Genomic DNA, 24,047 nt, shown 5'->3' with positions numbered 1-24,047 from the left:
CTGATCACTTCTGCCCCCAGGAGGACATAAATTGAACTGCAGGTTGTGTTAAATTTCATGAGCTGTTTGAACCATGTGCAGCTGCTTCAAAAGTTTTATGCAGAAATTCACATCAAGTATGTTTTTCTCCATCATCTTTTACATGTTTTATGAGTTCAGAGCTTCTCTGAAAATGAATACGTTAGGGGCATTTAAACATCTTCTTTCTTTGAAAATGTTTTGTTGTGTTCTCAATGTTTTGGGTGTGCAATCTCAAAGCCACACATGTTATGATGAATGTCAAAATCATTAGTGAAAAGAGCATAAATATATGCTGTGTTTTATGCGTGCAGATGCGTCAAGGTGCCTTCCTGGTCAATTCGGCACGGGGAGGTCTTGTGGATGAGAAGGCTCTGGCTCAAGCCCTGAAAGAAGGCAGGATACGGGGAGCAGCTCTGGACGTTCACGAGTCGGAGCCTTTCAGGTGTTCAGCTCCTTCCCTTTATTCACTGATTCAGTTCACTGTGTAAACATGAATTGACTTCAGTGTTATTGACAAGAATCTCTACTATGTACACAAGTATAATAGTAACTGTGAATACACCCAAACAAGCGAGGCTATGGATGGCCAAATCAGAAGAAATTTGAGCCTGTTTTTTTTTTTTTTTTTTTCTTTCCTCTTGCATCTTTCAGTTACTTTGTTTCTTTCATTTGCTGTTGAACAGTTTTTCCCAAGGTCCTCTAAAAGACGCCCCCAACTTGATCTGCACACCTCACACTGCCTGGTACAGCGAGCAGGCGTCGCTGGAGATGAGGGAGGCCGCCGCCACAGAAATACGCAGAGCCATCACTGGTACGGAGACATCTTGGATTGCAAACATACCTGCATTTTACTTTCTCAGCTCACCAAACCTTGACCCCCCCCTCCCCCAACACAGGCCGTATTCCTGACAGCCTCAGAAACTGCGTCAACAAAGAGTTCTTTGTTACCACTGCACCCTGGGGGATGATGGAGCAGCAGCAGCCTCAAGTTCATCCTGAGATCAATGGTGCCGCCTACAGGTAGGAGGTGGATTTATGTGAACCCAGAAGGCTACTCGCATCTGTGTCATCTCAACACCTGCAGTAGATGAGGCTTATGAGATGGGGGAGGGGTAATCTAGACGTTCAAATGTTTGTTTGTCACATTTCTGACTTTCTCTTCCTGAATATTAGGCTGGGTTCTAGTTTTTGTGGTGTATTTATCCATACAACTTGGCCCAAATGAATTTCTATCCCTTGTTAAGTTTAGGCTCTTCAGTTCTCAGTTTCTACATTGTCTCAACCAGAATGAACTGCTTCTCTCACACAGCCGAGTGAACCAAACCATGGTACAGGCCATAGCAACGGGGGGAATGCAGGACAAATTATATACCTAATTCTCAACCAGGTAAATGAATACTACCACTGCTGGCCCGCAGGCCAAAGCAAATGAACAGCATCATTAATGAAACCAAATCCCATTGAAATCTGCAGCCTTTTTCTGCTTCACACTAACTCACGTGTCCTGTAACCGAACCCACTCTACCCAGCATCTCATCAGTTCCCCAACCACCACCCACCCGCACAACCACCACCCTCCTCAAACAAAAACACAAACGATAACATCATGCTAACGTTTTCATACATTTACAGTCGGCGTCAGGAAGTTATTAGCCATTACTCTTTCATCAGCATTTGGGGCAACAAACTGCGAGAGGTGTAACAATCCAAATGACTGTGTTTTTTCAGGGTTTGCGATGGTGAGGCGACAGTTTAAGACAGAAAGCAGGAAGGATTTTAGGTGTGGAGTTTTTCAGTTGAAGTAGAGGAAGAGGATGAGGAGCTACGTCACTGTGGGGAAAGAAAGATACAGCTACTTATGTTGCGGAGACTGGGATGATTTCCAAGGAAAATCCTAAATGTCTGTAAATCCCCTAGCAACAGCTTTTTACTTTTACTTTTTTTTTTTACTGTAACAGTTTTCCTCCACACTTTTACCTTTTCAGCTCCCTGTAATAAAGCATCGGTTTACCCACATTATTAAAAAAAAATCTATTTTCTCATTACTGGGAACACCATGTCTGGGAAGAGAGGTTGTTGATTAACTGTTCTAATGCGAGAGTAAATAAATCTAAAATTATCTATAAGGCTTGATACCAATGGGAAAAAAAAGTTATGTTAAGTTAATTTGGGTCACCAGATTAAGACTCTTGACGTTTTCACTTACTGCCTTCCTGCTGCGGTGCTTCCTTGTCATCTTTCTGAATGTGCTTTTTCATAATTAGATGATGATGAGTGAGTCTAGCAAATCCAAGATGTTTTGATTCTCTGTAATGTTTGTGTGGACCCCCAGAGGTTCATCATTATACCATACAGAGTTTAAATAAAATTACACAGTTTGTCCAGCTTTCATGTGTGGGTGCAGTATTTGTGAAAGTCCGGTTTTAATTAGTAGACAAATACTAATTTCAGCTTCGCACTGGAAAAAACAAGTGGTTGATGAAGTTTCTCAGTGAGTCAGCCACTGAGCAGCAGCATGCCTCAAAACAGAAGAAGAGATCGAAAAGTTTACTTTCAGTTCAACAGTTTTCCTTTGCTCTTTATCACGCCTGCTGATCTCCTCCTGTCCATCTCCAGATTCCCTCCTGGTGTGGTGGGCGTCGCCCCCGGTGGGATTCCCGGACCCATGGAGGGGTTGGTGCCTGGGGGAGTCCCCATCTCCCACACCCTGCCCCCTGGTACCCATCCGTCACAGGCCACCTCCCCCAACCAACCCTCCAAACATGGCGACCCCACGAGAGAGCACATGACTGAGCCGTAGGACTGCTGCTACGACCGAGCAAGGGGGCTAAAACGGATGTAAACTAAAACCCAGCAACCTGCCAACTCAACCAATCCAACTGTACGCTTGACTTCAGCCATTTGAACCTACCAGCAGACTGCCTGCCGGGCGACGTTTTTCACACGTTTTTCTCTTTGTATGAAATCACCAGGCCCAGGTGAGGACGGTGGATGTTAATGCACACCTGAGCTGCCACACTGAGATGGAACTGACCATCAAACTCATGCGCCGGAGATCTAAGACCTTTCCTCATCCATATTTGATTTTGTTCTTCATTGATTCAAGTGATATTTTTCTTTTTATCTTCATTTTTGAGCGTACTTTAGGGAGAATCCTCCTGACATCTGGGACACGTTGACTTTACCACATGCAGGATGGAAATCTGACCCATCCTCCCTGGTTTTAAGGAAGAGCTTGAAGGGACATTGAGGTCATAAACAATCGGTCAAGCCTCCGACTGTCCCACGACACGTTTTACCCATTTCAGCTCGAACATGTCTTGTGTTACTTTTTTTTTTTTATTTTCTTCTGTTTATCTTATATTCTGTGTTTCTGTTGCAAGTGAATATCTGTTTTTCTGTTCTTCAGTGTGTGAAAATGAATGCATTTACAGTCACGTGTATGTTTAGCAGACAAGAAAAGTCGGACGATGACATCGGCAGCATCTGCCATTTCCATCAGAAACCTGGACTCCATCTTTGCTCTTTTCTTATCATTGTGGTCGGTGGCACCTGAATGTAGGGACAAGGTGCAGGGCAGCAGATGTGGTTTCCAGTTCTAGGATTCAATTTTGATTATGAGGTAAAAATGGCCCCCTTTTGATCCAAAACAAAAAAAGGGAAAGAAGAAGAAAAAAAAAATACATTCCTGGTTACATATTGTATGTTGAGTGTGTCACCTCAGTTAAATATTCTGTAACTTTGCAATATTTGGTTATTGTCCCAAATATTATCTGTTCGGATCCAAAGGACCTAAAGTTCATTGCAGCACCAGCTAGTCGGCTAGGAAAGTGTTTGGGAAAGCAAAAATCTGTTACTGACTCAGGAAAAAAAATATTAACTTTCAAATATGCCCGTATCTGAACAGAAAAGAAACCAAGTCTGGATTATTGCTTGTCCTGTCTCCACTTCTTTCTCCATTGTGGTATTTTTTTATATATATCAAATGTATGTTTTTTGATGTTCAAGGTTTTCAGTCCTGTTAGATTTGTATTGCCTTGTTAAATGTTCCTATAATCATAGTCTTATGTGAACGACCCCACCCTGTCCTCCTTAAAGTTTCTTTATTTTTCTGCTCTAATGAAAGCCAGCTGTGGCTCTCGGAGGCATCGTGCCCTCTGTGAACCGCAGCAGACACGTTCATCCCTTTTAGCCCCACAACATTAGCGACTGCTAGCAGATTGTTTGGTTTTTAGTGTGAGTATTTGTATTTGTTTCTTGTACAAGGTGAACATATAGCATACAGTGCAGCTGGAAAACAATAAATAAAACTTAACTGTTCTCATTGATGATTGGCTCTGTGGAACATTTGTGGGATGTTGGTTTCGCTGGACACTTTTTAGTTGTTTACAAGATGTTTAAAAATCCTCTAAAGCATGGGATTTCAGTTTGACACTGTCAATGTCAGTAATTAAAAAAAACAAATGTGCAACGAATTTGAAGGTTATTTTATTAACTACCTGAGTCACTTTTTTTTTTTTTTTTGTCGTTAATTGTTTTACATTTTGGCAAACTGGCATTGTTACAAAATTGCCAAATTAGCTATTAGTAGTTCCTGTTTGCGATGGATGGAGGGACAGCTATCAGTGGATTACTTTGATACTAAAGAAAGCTGATAAATGTGGTGATTCTCAGGCGAGTTGTTGAGTTGATAAGATGCATCTTCATACCTGTGTGTTCAGATTTAACTAAAGGGAGAACAAATGTGATTTTTGGTTGCGGCAATCAAACACTTTGAATATTTTTAATGTGAATATTGGTTATGAGAGTTATTGCAGATAACACACTGTATTGTAGTCAAAGCAGATATTAAAAAAAACAATTGATCTGTTTATTAATTCATTTTTCAACTGGTCTCTACTGTGAAGCATCTCTAACTGGTGTTAGTTAATGAAAACAGTAACCTGTTGACATTTTAAATATGTCTTCAAACTGAACATGATGAAATATGGCGCATTTGAATTTACTAATTATATATGATATCAGTTATATTTATTTATTGATGAAGTATTTATTAAGTAGTAAATACTTTCACTTCAGAACCAAGGAAGAAAGTTAGCAAGCGGACCTTGAGCTGAAATCAATCAATGGACAAGAATGTGTTTATTCTATTTTGATCATTTGAACTTGTCAACTTGAGTTTTGGAAAATTGTTAGGGACATTTTTAAGCATTTTTTGACATTTTTTTGGACCAAAGGATTAACTGAAAAATTCACTATTGATAATTAAAACAGTTGCTAGTTGCAGACCTTCAAACCCATCATGTCTTTGTGAAATTTTTTCAAGCCATTACTAAACAGTTTGTAATCTGTAAATAATTTGTACATGTGTATAAACAGTTAATAAATGCTCTGTAGCACACTGTAAGGATTTCTTCGTGTGTAATATCAGAAATATATTTGCCAGTTATGGATGCTTCCTTGGAAATTTTCATGCATTAATAATCACTTAAGAATCTTAACTACAATATAGTGAATTATAAACCATTTATTAATTGTTAATGTTTTTTGTAAAAAGTGTTCATTGTTTCATCACCTTCAGTTGACCTTCTAGTACTGCGAATGTCAAATTCTGTATCCACTAGAGGGCGCTACAGAAACATATGCTTCAGCAGACCTTTGGAAATTTTATAATGATTCACTTACTGTGAAAGTCGTATTCAAAGACATAAATCTAGTGACATGATAATGAAGTGTGTCTAATCACACCATTAACTGATACAGGAAACAACAAAATTTAACAACAGGAAGCAGGTTTAGTTGGACATTCAAAAAGGTTTTCTTTAATTTCTTTTTTTTTTTTTTTTTCCTTATTTTGCCTGTTCTTTGCGTTACACTCCATATAGTGAAGTCAGGCCTAAATCCACAAACCATCATAGTCACAACTGCAACTATTGCATAAATACAAAGCAACATACAGGTGGTGCTCCAAAACGTGTATGACTTGAATGAAACACGAAAGAGGTTACAGTACACAAGGGGAAGAAAAACAAAACGCAAACATTCACAGCAAAACAAAAAAAACAAACAAAAAAAAAAGTAAAGACAACTCATGTTTTTTCTCTTTTTTTTCCCTGTCAGCTTTGGTTTTATATGTTGCAGCCTCTCACAACAGCCTTAATCAAAAAACTTAAGATGCTTTCACATAATGACAACAGACGTTAAAGAGGAGGTGAACTTGATGTGTACCATGAGGGTGAACTTGACAACAAATGCTAGAAGGATATAAAGAAAGTAGATGAGACGTGTGTGGCTCCGGGGTTTACGTCAACACTGAACGCGTCTCATTCCAACACTCGCCTGCCCAAAAAAAAAGCACCAGATTTTAGGCATCCGGATGAGGTACTAAATCCCGCACAACAACGCAAGTAAACTTTTCATTGATGGTCATGATTGAGTCTTTCCTCTCAGCAAGTGTTTCTGTGCAACATGTCTTCATCAAGATTGAGAGAATAATTAACAAAACCACAAAAAAGGAGAAAAAAATATACAGAAAGCTCTTATTAGCTCAAATATGTTTCCAAACAATAAATATGTAGAGTAAGTTCAGAGAAGGAAAAACCATGCACACAACCGCTCACTCACACACACACACACACACACACACACACATCTCAATCAGTCTGCAAAAAGGTAAACCCAAGATCCAACATGAACGTCTGTGTGCTAAACCTTAATGAGTGTAGATTTGACTTGTAAAGGGAAAAAAAATCTCCCTTTTCAAGAGCTTCATATATGACCTTAATTCAAGCAATGATACTGTATTTATATAGAAATGTTTTAATAAATGTGCAGTGCTTATCATTAAGGATTAAAGTCATTTATTATTACACAATCTCTGGTTGTCTAAAGTTAACAATATTTATTGGCTTTGTCCCTGCCCATTCAAAAACAAAAAGCTAAAGAAGCCAACTTTTGTACAACTGGAAAAAACATCAAAAAGATAAATTTGGAAGTGTGCTTTTGTCAGTGCCCACACTGAACAGTTATAAAGTGTTGATCTGAGTCAATGCTGGTATATTTTCCTTATACTCTTTTTTTAAACAACCACATGCATTTACATCTACGGATAAAGATTCCTTTTTTCCTTTATATTTGAAAAAAAAAAAAAACAAATCGGAAGGTCATTTGCATTCATAAACCTGTATTTTGTCCCCGAATCTGTGCTGTGCAGCAGTGGAGTCTGTCAGTCTCAGGTTGGTCTGAGTGAAGTGTCGAATGTGTTTACGGTGGAAGTCCGAGTGCCTGCGTGTGCTAGAAGAGCAGCAGTGTCTTCTGTGGAGGTGGAAGGTGGGTGGGGGGGGGGGCTTGTGGTTCTCGATCCTCTCCTGAAGGTTTTCACAGTTTGTCCGTGTCAGGAAAGGAAAACAAAACTAAATAAAAAGTGTAAGAGAGAGGAAGGGGGAGGAGTCCCGCCCCCCCCAACCCCAAAAACACCACCTCCTCCCCCCCCTCCCCCCTTCCCCATTTCAGTTTTGTCACTCATCCTCATCATCTTCCTCCTCTTCGCCGTCAGACAAAGAGGCACAGGGGCGGATCTGCCGGTAGCCGTCGAGCCACTTCTCCACCATCTGGGTGACAAGGGGATGGTTGCGGCGGCGGGAGCTTTTCTGAAGAGCCACCAGGACCCCGCCCTCCGTCACACAGCAGTCCAACCACTCCCGCAGCAGCTTCTCCTGTTGCTCTTCATTACCCATCTGACGGAGAAACAAATATGGCCATTAGAGGGAGTCACATCATTAATGTTGACACAGAGGAGAAACGGCAGAAATGTTGAAAGTAAACAAGCTTTATGTCCATAACAAAAAAGCTTCAATCATAATCACAGTGGGATGGGTTCTTACTTCCTGCGCTGACAGGAAGTGAATGTGAAGCAGCTTCCTCTCGCTGTCGACCAGCGGCAGGAACGTGACGGTCACATCGTCGTCTGTGTTGAGGTTGGCGCCCGCGCCGCGATTGTCGAAGCCGTCGTTCTCCATGGCAACGAGTGCTGAGAAGTGTCCCCGCGTGTAGCCCAGAGCGATGGGGCTCTTCCAGCAGAAACTCTGCTCCCACAAAAGGGGCAAGTACACACCTGGAAGGAAAGGAGGGAGGAGACAGGATTTGTTTTTTAAAGCACTTTCCCCAAAATGCAGAGGCAGGAAGACAAGAGATGTCCGCCGTCCATCTAAGTTCAATTCATTTCACACTATGTGGTATTATTGTTGTTTAATATATTGTCTGTTACTTTTGACATCAATTTTACAGTCCTCATTACACAGAGTGTAGCACTGAAATACAAGTAATTATTAGTGTGTATGTACTGGACAAAAAAATGCAAAACAGCACATTTCAGTTGCTTTCTCGGTTTTCTGACTAATGGCTTCATTTCAGTGTCTGTATACATCATGAACGTTTCAGAATAATTCAAAATGAATTTATCTTGGTTGATCACCCTCAAAGTGGCTGACTGATATACGCTTAATTAGCATCAATTACCACTTAAAAAAAAAAAAAAAACCAAAACACTGCATTTGTTCTGACCATATTCAGGGTTCCCACCTTGATCTTTAGAGATTTGGGGCTTTTTACAGTGAAGTGTAATAAAACAAAACTCTCAGAGAGAACAAAAATCTGCATTAGTGTTGCTAGAATTCAGCACAGCGCATTACTCACTGTGAGGACAACATAATTAACCACTTTGTTTGTGATGCTTTGTTCGCAGAAGAAAGGTGTTAATGTTGTGACTGACATTTTGCTGTGGTGGTTTTTGTTTTTCCCTTCAGTACAAAATAAATTTTTGACCAACGCTGACACAAAAAAAAAGACACGTCTTACGACAAACTGGGGGTAAAAAAAACCAATGTAATAAAAAAAGAATAAGAAATATCCAGTGAATGTGAACTTAAATTATGATTAGTGTTCAAGTTGAAAAATACTGCATTACAAGTAAAAGTCCTGCACTGAAAAACCTCATAAAAGTAAAAAAAAAAAAAAAACTGCAAAATGTATTTATAGTATTAAAAGTAAAAGAACTGCATGCCCAGCAAAGTGGACGGCACTAAAGCTGATTTTAACTCTTTCATACACTGTTGTGAAGTCAGCATCAATGTGCCATTTTTTAAAAACTGTTCATATGTCTTCTATGAAACTACAGCTCTCACATTAGTGTAGTAAAATGCACAAATCTTCTATGAAATGAAGAAATACACAATAAGAATAATGTAAGAGAAGATGGAAATATTCAAATACAGCCTAAGTATACCACAGGTGAACTTAGGTACAGTAAATTTGTTTAGTTAAACTCCTCTACTGGATGTGTTTGAACACAGTCAGGGTTAACTACAGAAGGAGATACAGGTCATACACAAAACACAATACAGACTGTATCCTTGTCTCATGTTTCTTCAGTTCTATAATACACAAAGCAGCTCTCACACACCTCATGAATAGCTCTGTAACTGACACTACACTCTGTTTAGCTTTTCTCCTCTCCTGGTAACCACTGTGCTTTTACTGGGTTCACGAGGTCACCACTTTCAACCGAGCCCTCCTCCCCTCCCTATAGGCGACCATATGCACGCCTCCTTCTGTGTGTTTTACATTAGCTCCTGGCAACAGTAAATCACGGATCCATCAGTCAGGCTTTACCACAAGCAGTTGGCCATTACAGAGCGCTTTCATCATCCTCTGCACAGCATCACTCAACTGATTCCAGCTTGTTTTTCACTGCTGACCATAAACGCAGACCCCGCTCTCCACCCTTGCAGGATTATTCGACGGGTTCTGATGGTTTACATATGTTCAGACATATCCGAGTGTGTGCGGGGAACACTTCCCAGCACCCCAGTGCACTTCTAAATGTGCTCCTATGACAAGCGGGGGTGTTTTTGTTATGTTCTTTGTTATTTTGAGTCACACCGTACTAAAATATCTCATAACTGAAAGACACTGGACTGATACATGTTGTAAATAGCAATTACTGACAGATCAGAGGGGCAGTTATGTCAGCTATGTCAGCTATGCAGACACATGTAGGCTGGAGCTATTTCACAAAGGAAGTCTAGTCCTTCTACGCCCACTGGAACGGAGCTGCACTCACTTTATATTTGACCAAAACATCAGTCCAAGCAGTGTACGAGCCACTCACCTTGAAAACGGGTGTACCCGAGTGTTTCTCCACGGAAACTTTTGTAATACTTCACTCCATAGACGATAATGGGCCTACGAAGTATGTGTGCAAGAACAAAAATGTGGGTCTGCTCCAAGCTGGATCCTGGCTGTAAAACAAAACACAACATGGACGGAAAGAGAAGTTAAAAAGGCCGTGTCAGTGAAACTTACAAAGCAGGAATTCTTGAATAGTGCACGTTCCCTGTGCCAAGTTGCCCCAGCACACTCCAAGTCTTAAAACATGGAAATCTTAACAAACAATTACTGTGCTTTCACGCCCAGATAGAATAACAATCCGCCCAAATACTGACTCTATGAGGTCGCTGAGGCACTGAGAAGTGCTGATGACAGACAGGATGCACTTTCAGAGGGCATTACAGATTAAGTAAACTGCTGTAAAAGCTGTAAAGCTTCTTGCATAATTCATACATCATAAGTGTGTCATATTTTAAGCACATCAAGCACTCGCCCTCCATATTAGTGTGTGTGTGTGTGTGTGTGTTTGCTTTCATGTGGCATGTACCTGACTAGCCAGGGAGAGGATGAAAGCCCAGTCTTCCTGCCACTGTTCCTCCCGCAGTGAAAAATGCAGGCCAAAGCTCTGGGAATACCACGACTCCCACTCCTTCCAGCGTGTGTAAAACCTGTAGAACACACACACACACACAGTTTTGTATATGACATTATTTGACTTCACTGTGCTGAAAGCTCCTTATGACTGCTATTCATTGCATCCTTCCATCTTTGTTGTGGTTTAGGTTGGATGGTAATTACACATCATATCTAAATAGCAATTATCTCATTGAAAAACCCACAGTTTCATAGAAAGAGACATGAGTCACACACAGTTGTTCTTATGTTCACGTAGAATAAGTCTTCAGCCTCAAATTGTTTCACCACTTTACAACAGAGTGAGAGTTAATTACTCTGCTGTAAAATGTGTGTCTTCAAAGAACTGGCCCAAAGTGTCAGATTTGAGCTGTCAGTCCAGTCTTTGGATTCCGGGTGTATAAGTCAACCTGCAAACTACACAGTCTAAACACAGTCTGACTGTGCCTCAGACTAAATGCAAATCAGCATGCAAGGCTGTTTGTGGGTCAACTTTTAAAGGTCCATAACACATTGTAATCTGTATTCCTGCAGATCTCACCAGTGAGAACAGTCGTGCAGGCTGTCGTGGAGGGTCTTGCGCAGCACCGAGTCCTTGTCATAGATGCCCCAAGTGGCCTGCAGCACGGAGTCGAGGAGACAGTCCCCGGCCGTGCGGTTCCACAGGGCATACAGGCGACTGTCCAGCCTAGTCCCGAGCTCCAAGGACCAGTTTATAATAGGAGACTCTTCTTCGAGTTCTGAAAAAGACGAGAGGTATCTGTTGTATTTTGCTGCATCTCTCTGCAAAACCTTTCAGTGGTACTAACTACTGGAGCTCAAAGAGAACAGATTGTGCTGAAAATGTTGTGTGGGGTAGAGGGATGTTTAGAGGCCATAGTTGTTTTTTTTTTTTTACCTATGCTGCAAAACAGGGAATGGCATCTGAAAGGACCGTTTAGTAGAACGTTAATGACTACTCACACCTGACGGAATGGATTTGACATAACAATGTCTACAGAGGTCTGCAAGACGTCAGGTTGAAGCATATGGGCTGGAGGTGCAGTGAGACAAACAGCTCTGCAGAGCACGCCCTCTTTTCTTACTGTGACCATGTGTTTAAAATTTGAAACAACTTTTTGTTTATCTCTGGAAAATTATTTATTTGGTAGTTGAGCTTTTTAGTTTATTAAAACAAAAACAGAATAGCAAGATCAATATGGTTTTGTACACCTCAAAAAAGACAAAGTAGTATTCTGGATACAACCGCATAAAGCCTCTAGCAATGATCGTTCCTTTCATTGTGCTACTTTGGTTTGCAAACACAAAAGCAAACACAATGCACACCCTTAAAATTTTTGGTGAAGGGTGCACAAGGCCGGGCTATCAGACTTTAAGCAGTTAACTGACCCTTGTGTCTGGATATGTGTCACTCTTTGCACTGCTGTGCTCAACATTTGACACGTTGGGCTGATTAAACAGGACACACAAATAAGCAGGGCGCCAAAGAAAGAAACTGTGTGTAGATGAGCGATGCCTTTTAAACATTTGTTTACATATGTGTGCGTGCGTGTGGGCTGAGAGGAAGTACATTCATTCAACGGGGATCAAAGAAATCCCTAAAACTCAATTAGGCCGATTAGGCCAGACGCAACTGGTGCACACAATAAAGTCAGGCCGCCTGGCAGAGCGACAAGCAGGCAGGCAAAACACTGTGCTGGCAAGAGGGGAAATGCAAGTAAAACAGCAACGCCAGTATTCTGCAGCATTCTCATTACAGTGTACAGCTTGGGAGGGGGGCTCCTGAGTCTGCCAAACCGCCAGACCGTAGTTGTCATCTTTGATCTGGTCTCTCTCACTCTCTCTCAAAACTGCTGCATTTGTATGTATGCACAGCATGTGTTACATTAAGTTGATACAGTAAATAGTTCACCTTTTTGTACATCTCGGTCCAGCACCTCATCAAACAATTTTTCCTGAACGGCGGGGGGCAAGTCCTCAATGTCTGAAAGAAAAAACACGAGAAGAGAACTGAAGGATAGAGACCAAAAGAGGAGGTTATTAAAGGAGACACATGCAGGAAAAGCTAAGTCTTAGTTGTATTCACATTTTGTTTGATGAATGCATTAATCTCTACTTAAACAAATTATAAAACTTTTATCCGAAATGACTGAAAGGCCACCTCGAAAATTTTTATTTCGTGTCTCACTTCAACTCAAGCCATCATGTTTTGTTCTTTCCACAATAGCCATTAGCTTTCACTGCATGCTTGGAGCGTTTGTCAACACAGTAGCTTATTCTTTAGCTAAAATAATTGAATGCATTGACTTGGTGGAACTGAAGAGAATGACTTTCTGTAGTGGCCAGAAGCCAAGGTCTGCATTGTCCTGAGAACACTGCATAACAAAAATCCTTAGCTTAGCTACCAGCAACACTCTTAAGCCATAATAGCTATTGCACACAGTGACATTCAACAGAATTAGCACTGAATGCATGCAGTTTTACAGAGAGACAAAATGCTAAAACTGCTAAACATAGCTTTGTTTTGAACAAGAGACATCCATCGTTGGTGGGCTGGTGTACTCAGCATGCAAGAACAATACTCAAACAGTGAGCCAGAGGTAGCCTCTGTCTTCTGGCAGTCAGAGACAGACAACCGTAGCATTATGTCCCATCAGCATCTGAACAACAAGCAATTTCATATGCCACAAGTAAACAAAACAAGCATTCTATCACACACTTGCAAGCTGGAGGGGATGGCTAGACTGGGTTTCTTCAGCTCCAGAATTTTAGGCTCCCCTTTATACAAATCACATAAAGTACACTCTGACAGCCGCTGCAGTTCGTGTTATGATTTTTATGAATTTGTGAGTTGTTTTTTTAAGCTCCAACCATATGTTTTTGTTCATATTTGGTCTGTTTGTTTGCCGATGAGGCGCTAACCTGCTGGCAGTGTGAAGGTCACCAAGTCAGTGAGGAAATAGCAGGTGAAGTCTCCCTTGCGTTGGTGAAGCGAGGCTGCTACCTCTCGACGGATCTGCTCCGTCAGCTCGGGACACACCATGGCTGGAATACACTTGGCTGCCTGTTGGGACACCTGCAGAGAGGAGGGGATAAAGGAAAGGAAGCATAATCTGAGTATATAAAGAGTGTATGAGCCAGAGGCTGGGAATTTAGCAGTATTCAACAAGTAACCACACAATAAAAATAAAGCTGTGTTAACTAACGCAAAACCAGCTTTCAAGGTAGTTCAGCTGCCCATAAGTAAGCACGTATGTATATGTGTGTATATTGGGCTACATAAGGAATTATTTTATTTTATTTAAGTGAAACTGAAACAGGGAGTAAAACTGCTAAGAAAGATTACATAGAGAGAAATCAGGAAGACTTCAGGTTTCTGAAGTTGACATACAAAGAATAAAAAACTGAATCTCTTCCGGCCATGACTGCTTTCTGGAGGAAAGGTGTTGGCTGTAGGACTTGTAGTGTTTGCCTAAGGTCAGCGATGACTGCTGAACATAAAATTTGCACATACACAATAACAGCAACTAGGCTCAAAGTGAAATTATTTTTCCACTGTTAGGCTGGTGACTCTGTGAGCTAAGATAATTTTACTTTCACTAATCTTATCTCAGTTGCCGCTAGGAGGAAAGAGGAGGAAAAGAAATGTTTCTGCGTTTGATGTTCAGGCAGTTGTCGGCTGTTTCTTTTTTTTTTTTTTTTTTTTTCCAGGGCATTGTCCAGCAGTTATTCACTGACCCCCTCTGAATAAAAAACTGGGACAGCGAGGGAGTGTGGGAGGAGAGGTGTGTGTATAGATAATCTGGGATCACAGTACTGACGGCAAGCAAGCTCCATTCGACCTCAGCGCATGTACACTGCAGGAAACAGAAACAAAAGAATCACTAACAACATAAAGAAAATACTAATATAGGAACAGCCGTCACAATGGAGACCAGGATGTGAAGCTGTTATAAACTCTATGAATCTGACATTTTTTTAAAAACTTGACCTGCGAGCACAGTGTGCGGCTGAATTCCACTCCCTTTCCTCTCTACAAAACCTTCTGCTCTTGAAATTCCTCTCAGCACATTTCACTGGATGTTGAGATAAACAGACTTCACCAAAAAAAAAAAACCTGCATCATCTCTGATACAAAAACCAGCTTCAATCAAACAATAATTCAAGGTTGTAATTTCTGCCGGAGACTCTCTGATTTTTGAATGAAGTTTTTGGTCTCCTTTTTGTTTTTTAACAAGTGAACATATGAGTTGTGTCTAACCACACAGATAGCACATATTCAGCCATCCATTCTTTTTCTATACCCGCTTACCCACTTTATCTATGCAGGGTCACCGGGGGGCTGGAGCCTATCTCAGCTGAGTAGGGGCAAGAGGCGGGGTACACCCTGGACTGGTCGCCAGTCAATCGCAGGGCCGACACACAAAGACAGATAACCACACACTCTCACACTCACACCTAGGGGCAATTTAGAGTAGCCAATTAACCTAATGTGTATGTTTTGGGAGTGTGGGAGGAAGCCGGAGTACCCGGAGAAAACCCACAGAGGCACAGGGAGAACATGCAAACTCCACACAGAAGGGCCCAGACCTGGACTCAGCCCTGGAGCACTGAGACAACAGCACTACTCACTGTGCTGCTGCCACTGTTCTTCTTGATATAGCCATTTATTTGCTTCTCAAACAAAGCTCACCATATGTTTAGCTTCATTTAACTTAAGTCCCGCAGAAAAGCTAACATTTGTTATGCTTTTGAATACTGTTTGACCTGTTTCTTTAAACCGTTTTTTTTTTTTTTACTGTGAAAGGGCTTAAAATTTGCACTTGAAACACAGAATGATCCATCAATATGTATATTAAACGTTTAAAGCGGGCAAGTCCAGTGTGTGGTGTAAACAGAATTCAACGATAACCCTTTGTCAGCCAACACCTTGGACAGGTGAGTCCCGACAGTAGCAATTTACTGGTTGTCTTTACTGACCTCTGTAAGTAACACAGCCAGCATATCCTGCCTCTGGAAGCGGATGGCGAGGTGAACCAGCGTGAAACCGTCATCAAATGCTGAGGGCCGATTTAACAGGTGCACTTCGTCTGATGTTAGCTGTCGCGCAATGTCGCCTCCTGATGATTTGTAAGCCTCCACAGCTGCCAGATCGCCTTCCACAACACCTTTAACACAAACGGGGAGAAGGAAAAAGGTCACATTAATAAGTGGCCCACGCTGACACTAAGATTTTCTCAGAATATTAGAAGTAGTAGTAGTAAGTAGAAGACATTTACCACAGTAGAAGCAAAGGGGCAGTGTAAAGTCTGCGTAAAAAGACCAGTTTTGCATTTAACAATAAGTCTAAAGAAGGGTTCATGTTAAAAGCATGTTACTTTTTATGAAAACGTTAAAACACCGAATCAACAGCATGAGAATTAGTACAAAGAAAATGATCTGAAAGTATTAACAAAAATGTTTATCTGCTTACATTTTTTGATGAATCAAATCAGAAACCGGTCAACATGTTGAATCACATCCTGACTGAGCACAACAGATACAAAAATGACTTATCTTCAGTGCAACCTTGTGCAGAGGACATACTGTGCTCAACCATGAAGTATACAATATTAGAGATCAGGATGTGCTTTATCTCTGTCACAGCTGTAACAGCTTCGAGACTTCACTGACTTTGAAGTCAAGGGGAAAAGACAATGGGGGGCCACATTGTAATCTGTCAGTTATTTTTTCCCCCTTCTTACTCTTCAGGTTTAGATCTTCCACGACTGTGGAAGGATGTTTTCTTTACTTTTCTGGCACAAAGTACAAATATTACTATCTGACAAAAGGAATTTATGTCAAACATAAGCAACACAGCAAAACTATAGAAACATATTTGATTGCGTGCAACAGAAAAGCTAGAAGAGTCTGCAGTCTTTTGCTTTGAAGTTATCATGTTAAGTAAATTATCACTGTAGTGATCCATCACTGAAGCCACCCCTTTAACATACACACACCAGATGTTCAACTGTGATATTTGTTTTTTGTTCATGAACTTACACACACACATCTGATGCTCAGTCCTGAAACATTTTCAGTCAATTCTGTGTTTTAATGAAGGCAGGACTGGGGAAAAAAAGGTGGGGTGATGTGCAAATAGTTTGGTGCAGCTGAGAGGCTACAAGATGGGAATATTTTTAGTCAAACCCCACAGCAGTAGCACACACTGATAAAAATCGACTAAGAATGAAAAGTGGAAGATTGTGTGAAACACAAACAACGTTTTCTATTATAGACCAGACTCAGTTATTATGATAAAACCAGTGACACAATGAGATAAAGTGATTTGCTATTGAAAGAGGATAAACTATTTAGACAAGAGAGAACAAAACCAAACCTCACAAAATTTCTCTTTCCATTTCTAGCACACACAGTAAATGCCCATGTAGTATTCTCTCGTACATTTGACAGAATTAAACACTGTTGAGCTTTTGTTCTCACGTCAAAGGACCACACACAATGCTCAGCTGCATAATCTGTGTGTGAGTGAGACCGAGAGCGGGAGAGACATGGAGTGGGTGGAAGGACTCGCTGTGCCATGTGGAGCTGGCTAGCACTGTGAGAGATGAGGAGAGAAACTACACAATAGTAGTGCAGTGTGATAGAGAGGGATCACAACCACTTTCCACCAAACACTCCATTAGTGTGGGTGTGCCTGTAGCCCTGCAGTCAGTACTGTACCCACAGATCCTTTAGAGAACACAAAAGGCGCAAAAACACAGAGGGGCGCACACTTGAAGACAGACTGATGAGACAGAATGCATCAGGCTAAGTGATGCTGGTCTTTTTTTTTCACCCACACAGTACATGTTCTTTTCTTTGAATAACGTGGATGGGGGCCACCTCCGTCATAGGAAAATAAGCAACAGCACATCAGCCAAATGTTTGTACTTGAAAGTCTATTTGTGATGAGCATGTTTACCTGATAAACCAGCCACATCAGAGCGGGGGGATACACCACCATGTCAGGTTCTCTCTTGTAGTTGAAATGTAATTGTTGATTAAACTAGAGACCACCTTGCAATGGTAGCACATCACACCAGCCACAAAATGCTGATGTTCTAACCAATGAGTAGTCAGTACTACATTGAGCACTTAGTACTCATGGGTCGGTCCACACCCATTTTCAAACTCCCACATTTTGATCTCAACTACAAACTGTAAATTATGTAGGATGTAGTTAAAAATACTTTCTGCTACTGTATACTTCCACTACATCTTGTAAACAAATGTTGTTTTTTAACTGCTACTACATATTACTACTTTTACTACTATTACAACAAACATTGGACAAAAAAAACTGATCATCGGAAAAATGCTAGATATGAGACCTGATAATCGGCCAGGCAGAACAATGCTTGTAGATTTTGAGATGTACGACATAAGTTTTTTCTTTGCTGCTCCATATGTATATTCAGGTATGAATGACACTGAGCACGTCTACCAGTTAGTATTTAAAAATGGCCAATAGACGCAAGGTAAAATAAACTGCCCATGTTGTCTTTCACAACAAAAATCTCCTTCCTCTGCCATTTTATGTTTCTCCCACACTACAGAAGTGAGCTTTTCCCCAAGTAATTTGACCTTTAATTATCTTAAAACAAACAAAAATAACAATCCAATCAATTCAAAAACAATCCAAATATGGTCAGATCATTTCACCAGTTCCCAATGCAAATGGTTTTATATCTACTGTGGCGTTGATTGTACTTTATTTGTGCATCGTTCTGGACAAATGTACCTGCCAAACGAATTAATGCAGTTGTTCTGCCAGGATAAAATGCTATATAATAATATGTCGATCCGTCTCATTTCCTTGTGTTTTACTGACACTCATTACTGCACTGCACTGCACTGCAGACAAGTGAAATCATCAATCATCAATCAAATCAATCATTCCTTGATACTGTGCGTGTTGGCAAGTTGTTACTGAAATACCTACATAGACCAGAGCCATTAATAATTACTGCTGTAACTAACATTTTCATTTTTGATTTTTCTGCTGATTACTTTTAATCAATTAATCTTCTGGGCTGTAAAATATGAGAATGGTGAATAAATGTCCATCCCAGTATATCAAACTTCAAATTGCTGTCGTTAAATGTCTTGTTTTGTCAAGCCACAACACAAACATATCCAGTTTAAAATGACATAAAACTGAGAAAAGCAGGAAATCACTTCCACAGAAAATTATTTTCACTAATCCATTATCAAAATTGTCTACTATAACGTTCTGAAGGTCGACTAAACAATTAGTCGAATAATCACTGCAGCTCCATTAACAATGCGAGTGTTAACAAGTGTTTTTCCTGCACCTTTGCAACCACACATGTAAGCGACCTTAGCTGAGTTTAGGGAGTTGGTCTAGGGTCATTCACACTGCTGGGCCAAAGGTCATTGCTGTTGCCCAAGACATATTTGTTTATGACTTCTGTTGCATTCTTTGTGTTATTTTCAGCACAGCAGGTCCCTTTAGAAAGTAGAGCATTTATATAAACTTTCAGTCCAGTGTTTACACACACTGATACCTATGTCAGTGACAGAGAAACCTGCCTAGCAACACAGGGCCGACTCACTTGCCCCTCCACAACACAACTGGGCTTCGAACTCCTAAAACGAGTTGTGAGACAGCAGCTGGTATCTCACCCCATTCACTCACTCACTATTTCTTACATAATTAATACTAGATAGTTTGCCACATGGTGAACATTAAAATGGGATATCAATCATCAGCATCCCATGTCATGGCTGACAGATATGGTGAGGCAGCAGTGTAACTTTCATAATGTCAGGAGCAAAGGCGAAACATTGCATTGTGGGTTTATTATTCTATTGTGGGAATGTTTAAGGCCAAAGAATTCAGACACTCTGAAGCAATTAGTGAATTAATTAATATGATGAATTATGACAGTGAACTACATATTTTTGTGTTTTCAACAGTTGGTCAGATAAAACACAAACAATATGCATATGTCTATTTTTGGTGTGGGAAATTGTACCAGATGTTTTTCCTAAGTCCAAATAATAAATAATTTAAATGAGGAAGTAATAGGGGAATGTTTGTTGTTGGTGGCAGACTGAGCATGTTTGAGGACATTTGATGAATTAGGTGGCAAACGGAGTGATTTCAGACACAGCTTGGGTTCCATTTCCTTCAGGGGACAATGGAGAAGGGACGTTTCTAATCACATAAGAAGAGCCAACCCTTGAATATGCTAAAAGAAATCACACCCACTCACATCAGAGATACTGACCAGATGAGACTTAGTCCCGAGGGGACAAGCCAAACAGACATGAGGGAATTCACCATGTCACATTCAGGAGGGGACCCTGTGTGGGACCAGAAGCAAACTAACTTCACTAATGTTCCTCTGACATTCAGGGGAAAACTACAATACCGATCACTACAGGGGCCTCAATGGGATATCAAATACATGCATGGCTGTCAAATTTGTGCTGTCAGTGCAACACAGAAGAATCGTCTGTCAAAGAGACAGACAGATAACAGGATTGAAAGTTGAGTGGGCGTGCAGAACAAACTCTATGTAGTCATGGTGAATGCAGGAGAAAGAGTGAGATAGTGGTGTGAGAGATGGGGAAAGAAGAAACCATTTGTTTTTCTTAAAATATTTGTCCTCCCTCCCACTGCACAGTTACCAGTCTACAGTGTGGGTGGCCGGACACTTACAGTTTGTGTAGGGAAGTATTATACTAGCTGCATGCAGGGGTTTTCTAAGTGTGTTCTGTATCAGTTCCAGCAGGAAGCGAATGCGAATCACCTGGACTTGGACTAGAAACTGGACTGCAATCAATTACCATGCAGATAGTAAAACTATATTCATTATTCACACAAAACCAAAGTCAGCCATTTCTCTGTTGGCCTGCTTTAAATCAGTCTGTCAACTCATCGCTCACCTCATAACATAACAAAACACAAGGAGAAAAGGTTGAATATACTTGAATAACGTCATATAATCTTGAAACTCACCAACACAGGCATTGAGGAATAGCCAATCAGTCCTTCTCATCCTGTTCTTAATCTGCTTCAGTTTTTTGAAATCCACCTCCAGCTCCTCTTTGCTTCCAATCCCAGCGCCTGATGCCAGTTCAATCCTTTGAAAGTCCATGTTCACCTCTGACTCCCGTTTTGAGGTTGGGGGTGACCTCCTCTGGCTGCTGCTACATCCCCCAAGCCCACCTACCACACTCCCTACTCCTTGCCCAACAACACCCCTCCTGTTGTCCCTGTCCTGTTCATTAAGTTTTGAGGAAGGTTGTTGGCTCTCAGGCTCTGATGCCAGTTCAATGGGTTCAGCTAGTAAACTATTTGGCCTAGGGTGGTCGCAAACCACACATTTTAGTGCCTTGGCCCAGTTCTCATAAGTGCAAGCAGTGCATGTCCAGTGCTGTGCATGAGTATTGAGCCTGTTACGGTCATTATATTCCTCACAGGGGTCTGTAGTGGTAGCATGGGGAGCAGGGCGGCATCCAGAGCCTGAGGTCTGGGGTGATTCTGTGGGGCTGCGTGGCTGCTGGGTGTGATGTCCTTGATGGGTTCCATGTTGCCCATGCTGCTGTTGAGCCTGCTGTCTCTGGCACAGGCACTGGGTGCAACGAATGGCCCGAGGCCAGTTCAGGTAGGTGCACATGTGGCAAGACCACTTACTACTAGTCTCAGGTACATCAGCAATGCGGACACGGGGTCGAGCACTAGAATCAGGGCAAATAAGTAAGCTGGAGCCCCCCTGGGATGGGCTGTTGCTGAGGCCTGCAGGGTCCCACTGGTGCAGACTGGCATCCAGAGCAGGGCTGCTCTTGAAGGGCTCCTCAGTAATGATGGCACCCCCGCTGGGCCTCTGAGCGCGGCACATGGTGCACTTGATGGCTGACGGCCAGTTCTCGTATGTGCAGTATTCACAGGCCCACTTGGCAACCAGCTCGGTCATCGTCGCGCCGCCGAGTGAGGTTTCCTGCCGTTCAGAGGGCTTCTCAGCTCGGCAGATCCACTCTTAAGGAGATCACACAGCAAGCAGTACACTGGGGCACATAGAAAAAAGGCAATTTTAGCAAAGCAATTTGATGTTATATCAAAGAAACACACCGCATAATGGAAAAAAGGCAAACTTTCCAGATTTTCAGCGGTAAATTTCTTCAGTTACACAGAACTTAGACAAAGTACGCTTTATTACATGCCCCTGTGCCACTCTGCACTTGGGTCACTCACTGTCACAACACCCACCAGGACAAGGGCACAAACGCAACTTGGAGTACAACACTGAACCATCGCACACCTAACTTCCTCACCTGACACTGGCTTTACACACACAGACAGTAAATTACATACACCAGGCAAATGTGACCTACAACCGGGCTGAGTAACAAGAGACAAGTTCATATGAAACCAGACACCCAGCAGGGAGGCGCGTGACTGGTGGACACTTACCAATGCACTTAAATTGAATTCGCCCCCCCCCAAAGCATATTCCCTACAAACGGAACTGAATTATCAAAACCACATGTGCTCGTGTTAAATTCTGGACGTAACTTGCGACTCAAGAGCTGCTATGATAAAGTTAACGTTACCTCGCTGGGGCGGATAGAAGTTGTGTTGCACTGTTTAGTTACACCACGCCTCTAAGTTTACCAACACACCGTGAGATATTCAACACATATGAGAGATACGACTGACTAGAGCTGCATGTTGTGTTGAGAAAGCTAACATGAACCTTGACCAAGTTCAACCTGTTTACTTGTAACTCGCAGACTGTTTCGTGCATAATATTGATATATTTAGGAATTCGGATGAAATAAACAAGACGAATGCAGCATGAACTCAAACGAGCAGTCGAATAGCCAACTGTGTATTTAACCGTTACACGTTAATGAACCACCAAACTAGCTGTCTGTTATCTTTACCCTACATGACAACTAGACTACGTTCATTTGGTTGCCAGCCAAGAATTTCTGCCAAGCTAGCTGGCTGCTCGCTAACATTACGGGATTATGTTTTGCTCCTCTCTGACCGTAACCGTTTGGGAGGCCCCTATTACCCACAAGAAGGTCGGGTAACGTTGAAGCCCTTACCTTTGCTGTGTTTACACTCCTCAGTTTCCCACCGCAGCCAAAAGAAAAGGAGCTTCCCCCCAGACCAGAGAACCCCACTCCAATCCGAACTCAGGCTTCTCTCACTTGGCCGATACTAACCGCATATTTACTTCTTTGGTGCGCCGTTTAGTTGGCAGTTGAAGGTCCATACATATCGCGGAGCTCGAACCCCCCTCCCCGGTCCCGTCCCTCGGCCGTCTGTTTGACGGTCTAAATCATTTTTATCCTTCTCCCGATTTCCAAACACCAAGCTGACGGGCTTTAATGGCGGCACAGGGGAAAGGAAGCAACCGAGGCTGGGCTAAAATATACACTATGAGGGGAGAGCGGAGAGCTCTGGGCCGTGTTACAGTCAGAGGCAGGATCAGGATTTACCACCTGAATCTGCCAAACACGCTGATTGGTTTATTTTTGTGTATCCCTTGACATTGGCCAATCAGATTCTACGTCTTTCGTTCCAACTGTTAAAAGGCTCCGTTAAAGCAAAACAGGCTCGAATGACACAGTAATAACACTAACAATTTCGTTTAGACAGGCTTCTCTTTTGGTAGATTGGCCCAATTATTTACGGATAAAACGTTTGTTGTTAATTCGTGCTTCGCAAATTGTTGCATTACTGGCAAGGAACCACGTGGTCTTCCCTCAAAAGGATAAGGGATGATGTCATCGTAAAAATACTGCAGTAAGCTGTCTGCAGTAATGCATAGCAGCTTGAGCAACAGTTCGTAACGTTGAATTATTACCATTGACAAGGCATCTACACATTCCCAAGCCTAAATTAAATATGCACCATAATTAATACTTTATCAAGTAATTTGTTCACATGAGCTAAATTATGCGTAGATGCAATTCTTGTTTACAAGAATGCCCGTCCCACTTATATGTGATGTCATTGATAGAAGCACAAGTAGGTTTGGCGCATAAAAGCACATCGAAAACAAATGTATCGAGTTCTGGTTTTGCACAAGTCTTTGAAAGAAGTAAAAAATTTGTAGTAACGTCACAGTCACATTAAAGGTTTCATGCTCTAATTAACCCGCAAACACGCACTTTGTTTTAAAAAAATAAGCATGCAATAA

At 41.6% G+C, this 24,047-nt stretch overlaps 2 protein-coding genes across 5 annotated transcripts in view; one reads left to right on the top strand and one right to left on the bottom strand.

Moving 5' to 3' along the window:
* LOC124066135 (C-terminal-binding protein 2-like) overlaps window positions 1–4,350 on the top strand; it is a 61,100-nt gene extending 56,750 nt beyond the window's left edge. For 3 of the 4 annotated variants that reach the window (XM_046402278.1, XM_046402277.1, XM_046402279.1), the window contains 4 exons: window positions 333–463; window positions 705–832; window positions 918–1,041; window positions 2,638–4,350. In XM_046402278.1, the coding sequence (XP_046258234.1) occupies window positions 333–463; window positions 705–832; window positions 918–1,041; window positions 2,638–2,821 (567 nt within the window). In that variant the 3' untranslated portion in view covers window positions 2,822–4,350. Of the gene's footprint in view, window positions 1–332; window positions 464–704; window positions 833–917; window positions 1,042–1,330; window positions 1,409–2,637 lie in introns of all 4 variants that reach the window. The other variant, XM_046402280.1, reaches the window with a different exon arrangement.
* A 1,465-nt stretch (window positions 4,351–5,815) lies between these two features.
* On the bottom strand, window positions 5,816–23,686 carry zranb1b (zinc finger, RAN-binding domain containing 1b). The gene is made up of 10 exons (XM_046402272.1): window positions 22,948–23,686; window positions 20,852–21,900; window positions 15,802–15,989; window positions 13,744–13,897; window positions 12,734–12,805; window positions 11,363–11,561; window positions 10,736–10,856; window positions 10,190–10,319; window positions 7,905–8,134; window positions 5,816–7,757 (listed from the first exon to the last, which is right to left on the bottom strand). Exons 2-10 carry the CDS (start codon window positions 21,807–21,809, stop codon window positions 7,539–7,541), a joined length of 2,271 nt encoding a protein of 756 aa, XP_046258228.1. The 5' UTR covers window positions 21,810–21,900; window positions 22,948–23,686; the 3' UTR covers window positions 5,816–7,538.
* Between the last annotated feature and the right edge of the window lie 361 nt (window positions 23,687–24,047).

This window comes from Scatophagus argus, chromosome 10 (assembly GCF_020382885.2).
Source record: "Scatophagus argus isolate fScaArg1 chromosome 10, fScaArg1.pri, whole genome shotgun sequence".
NCBI lineage: Eukaryota > Metazoa > Chordata > Actinopteri > Scatophagidae > Scatophagus > Scatophagus argus.
This window is presented reverse-complemented; position numbering and strand designations above follow the sequence as displayed.

Excerpts from the sequence above, each read along its gene's own strand:
- zranb1b (XM_046402272.1), bottom strand. The coding sequence starts at position 21,809 with ATGACCGAGCTGGTTGCCAAGTGGGCCTGTGAATACTGCACATACGAG. Across the intron at positions 11,562-12,733 it reads GGACCGAGATGTACAAAAAG|AACTCGAAGAAGAGTCTCCT; the intron begins GTGAACTATTTA and ends CGTCTTTTTCAG. Across the intron at positions 10,320-10,735 it reads TCCTCTCCCTGGCTAGTCAG|CCAGGATCCAGCTTGGAGCA; the intron begins GTACATGCCACA and ends TTTGTTTTACAG.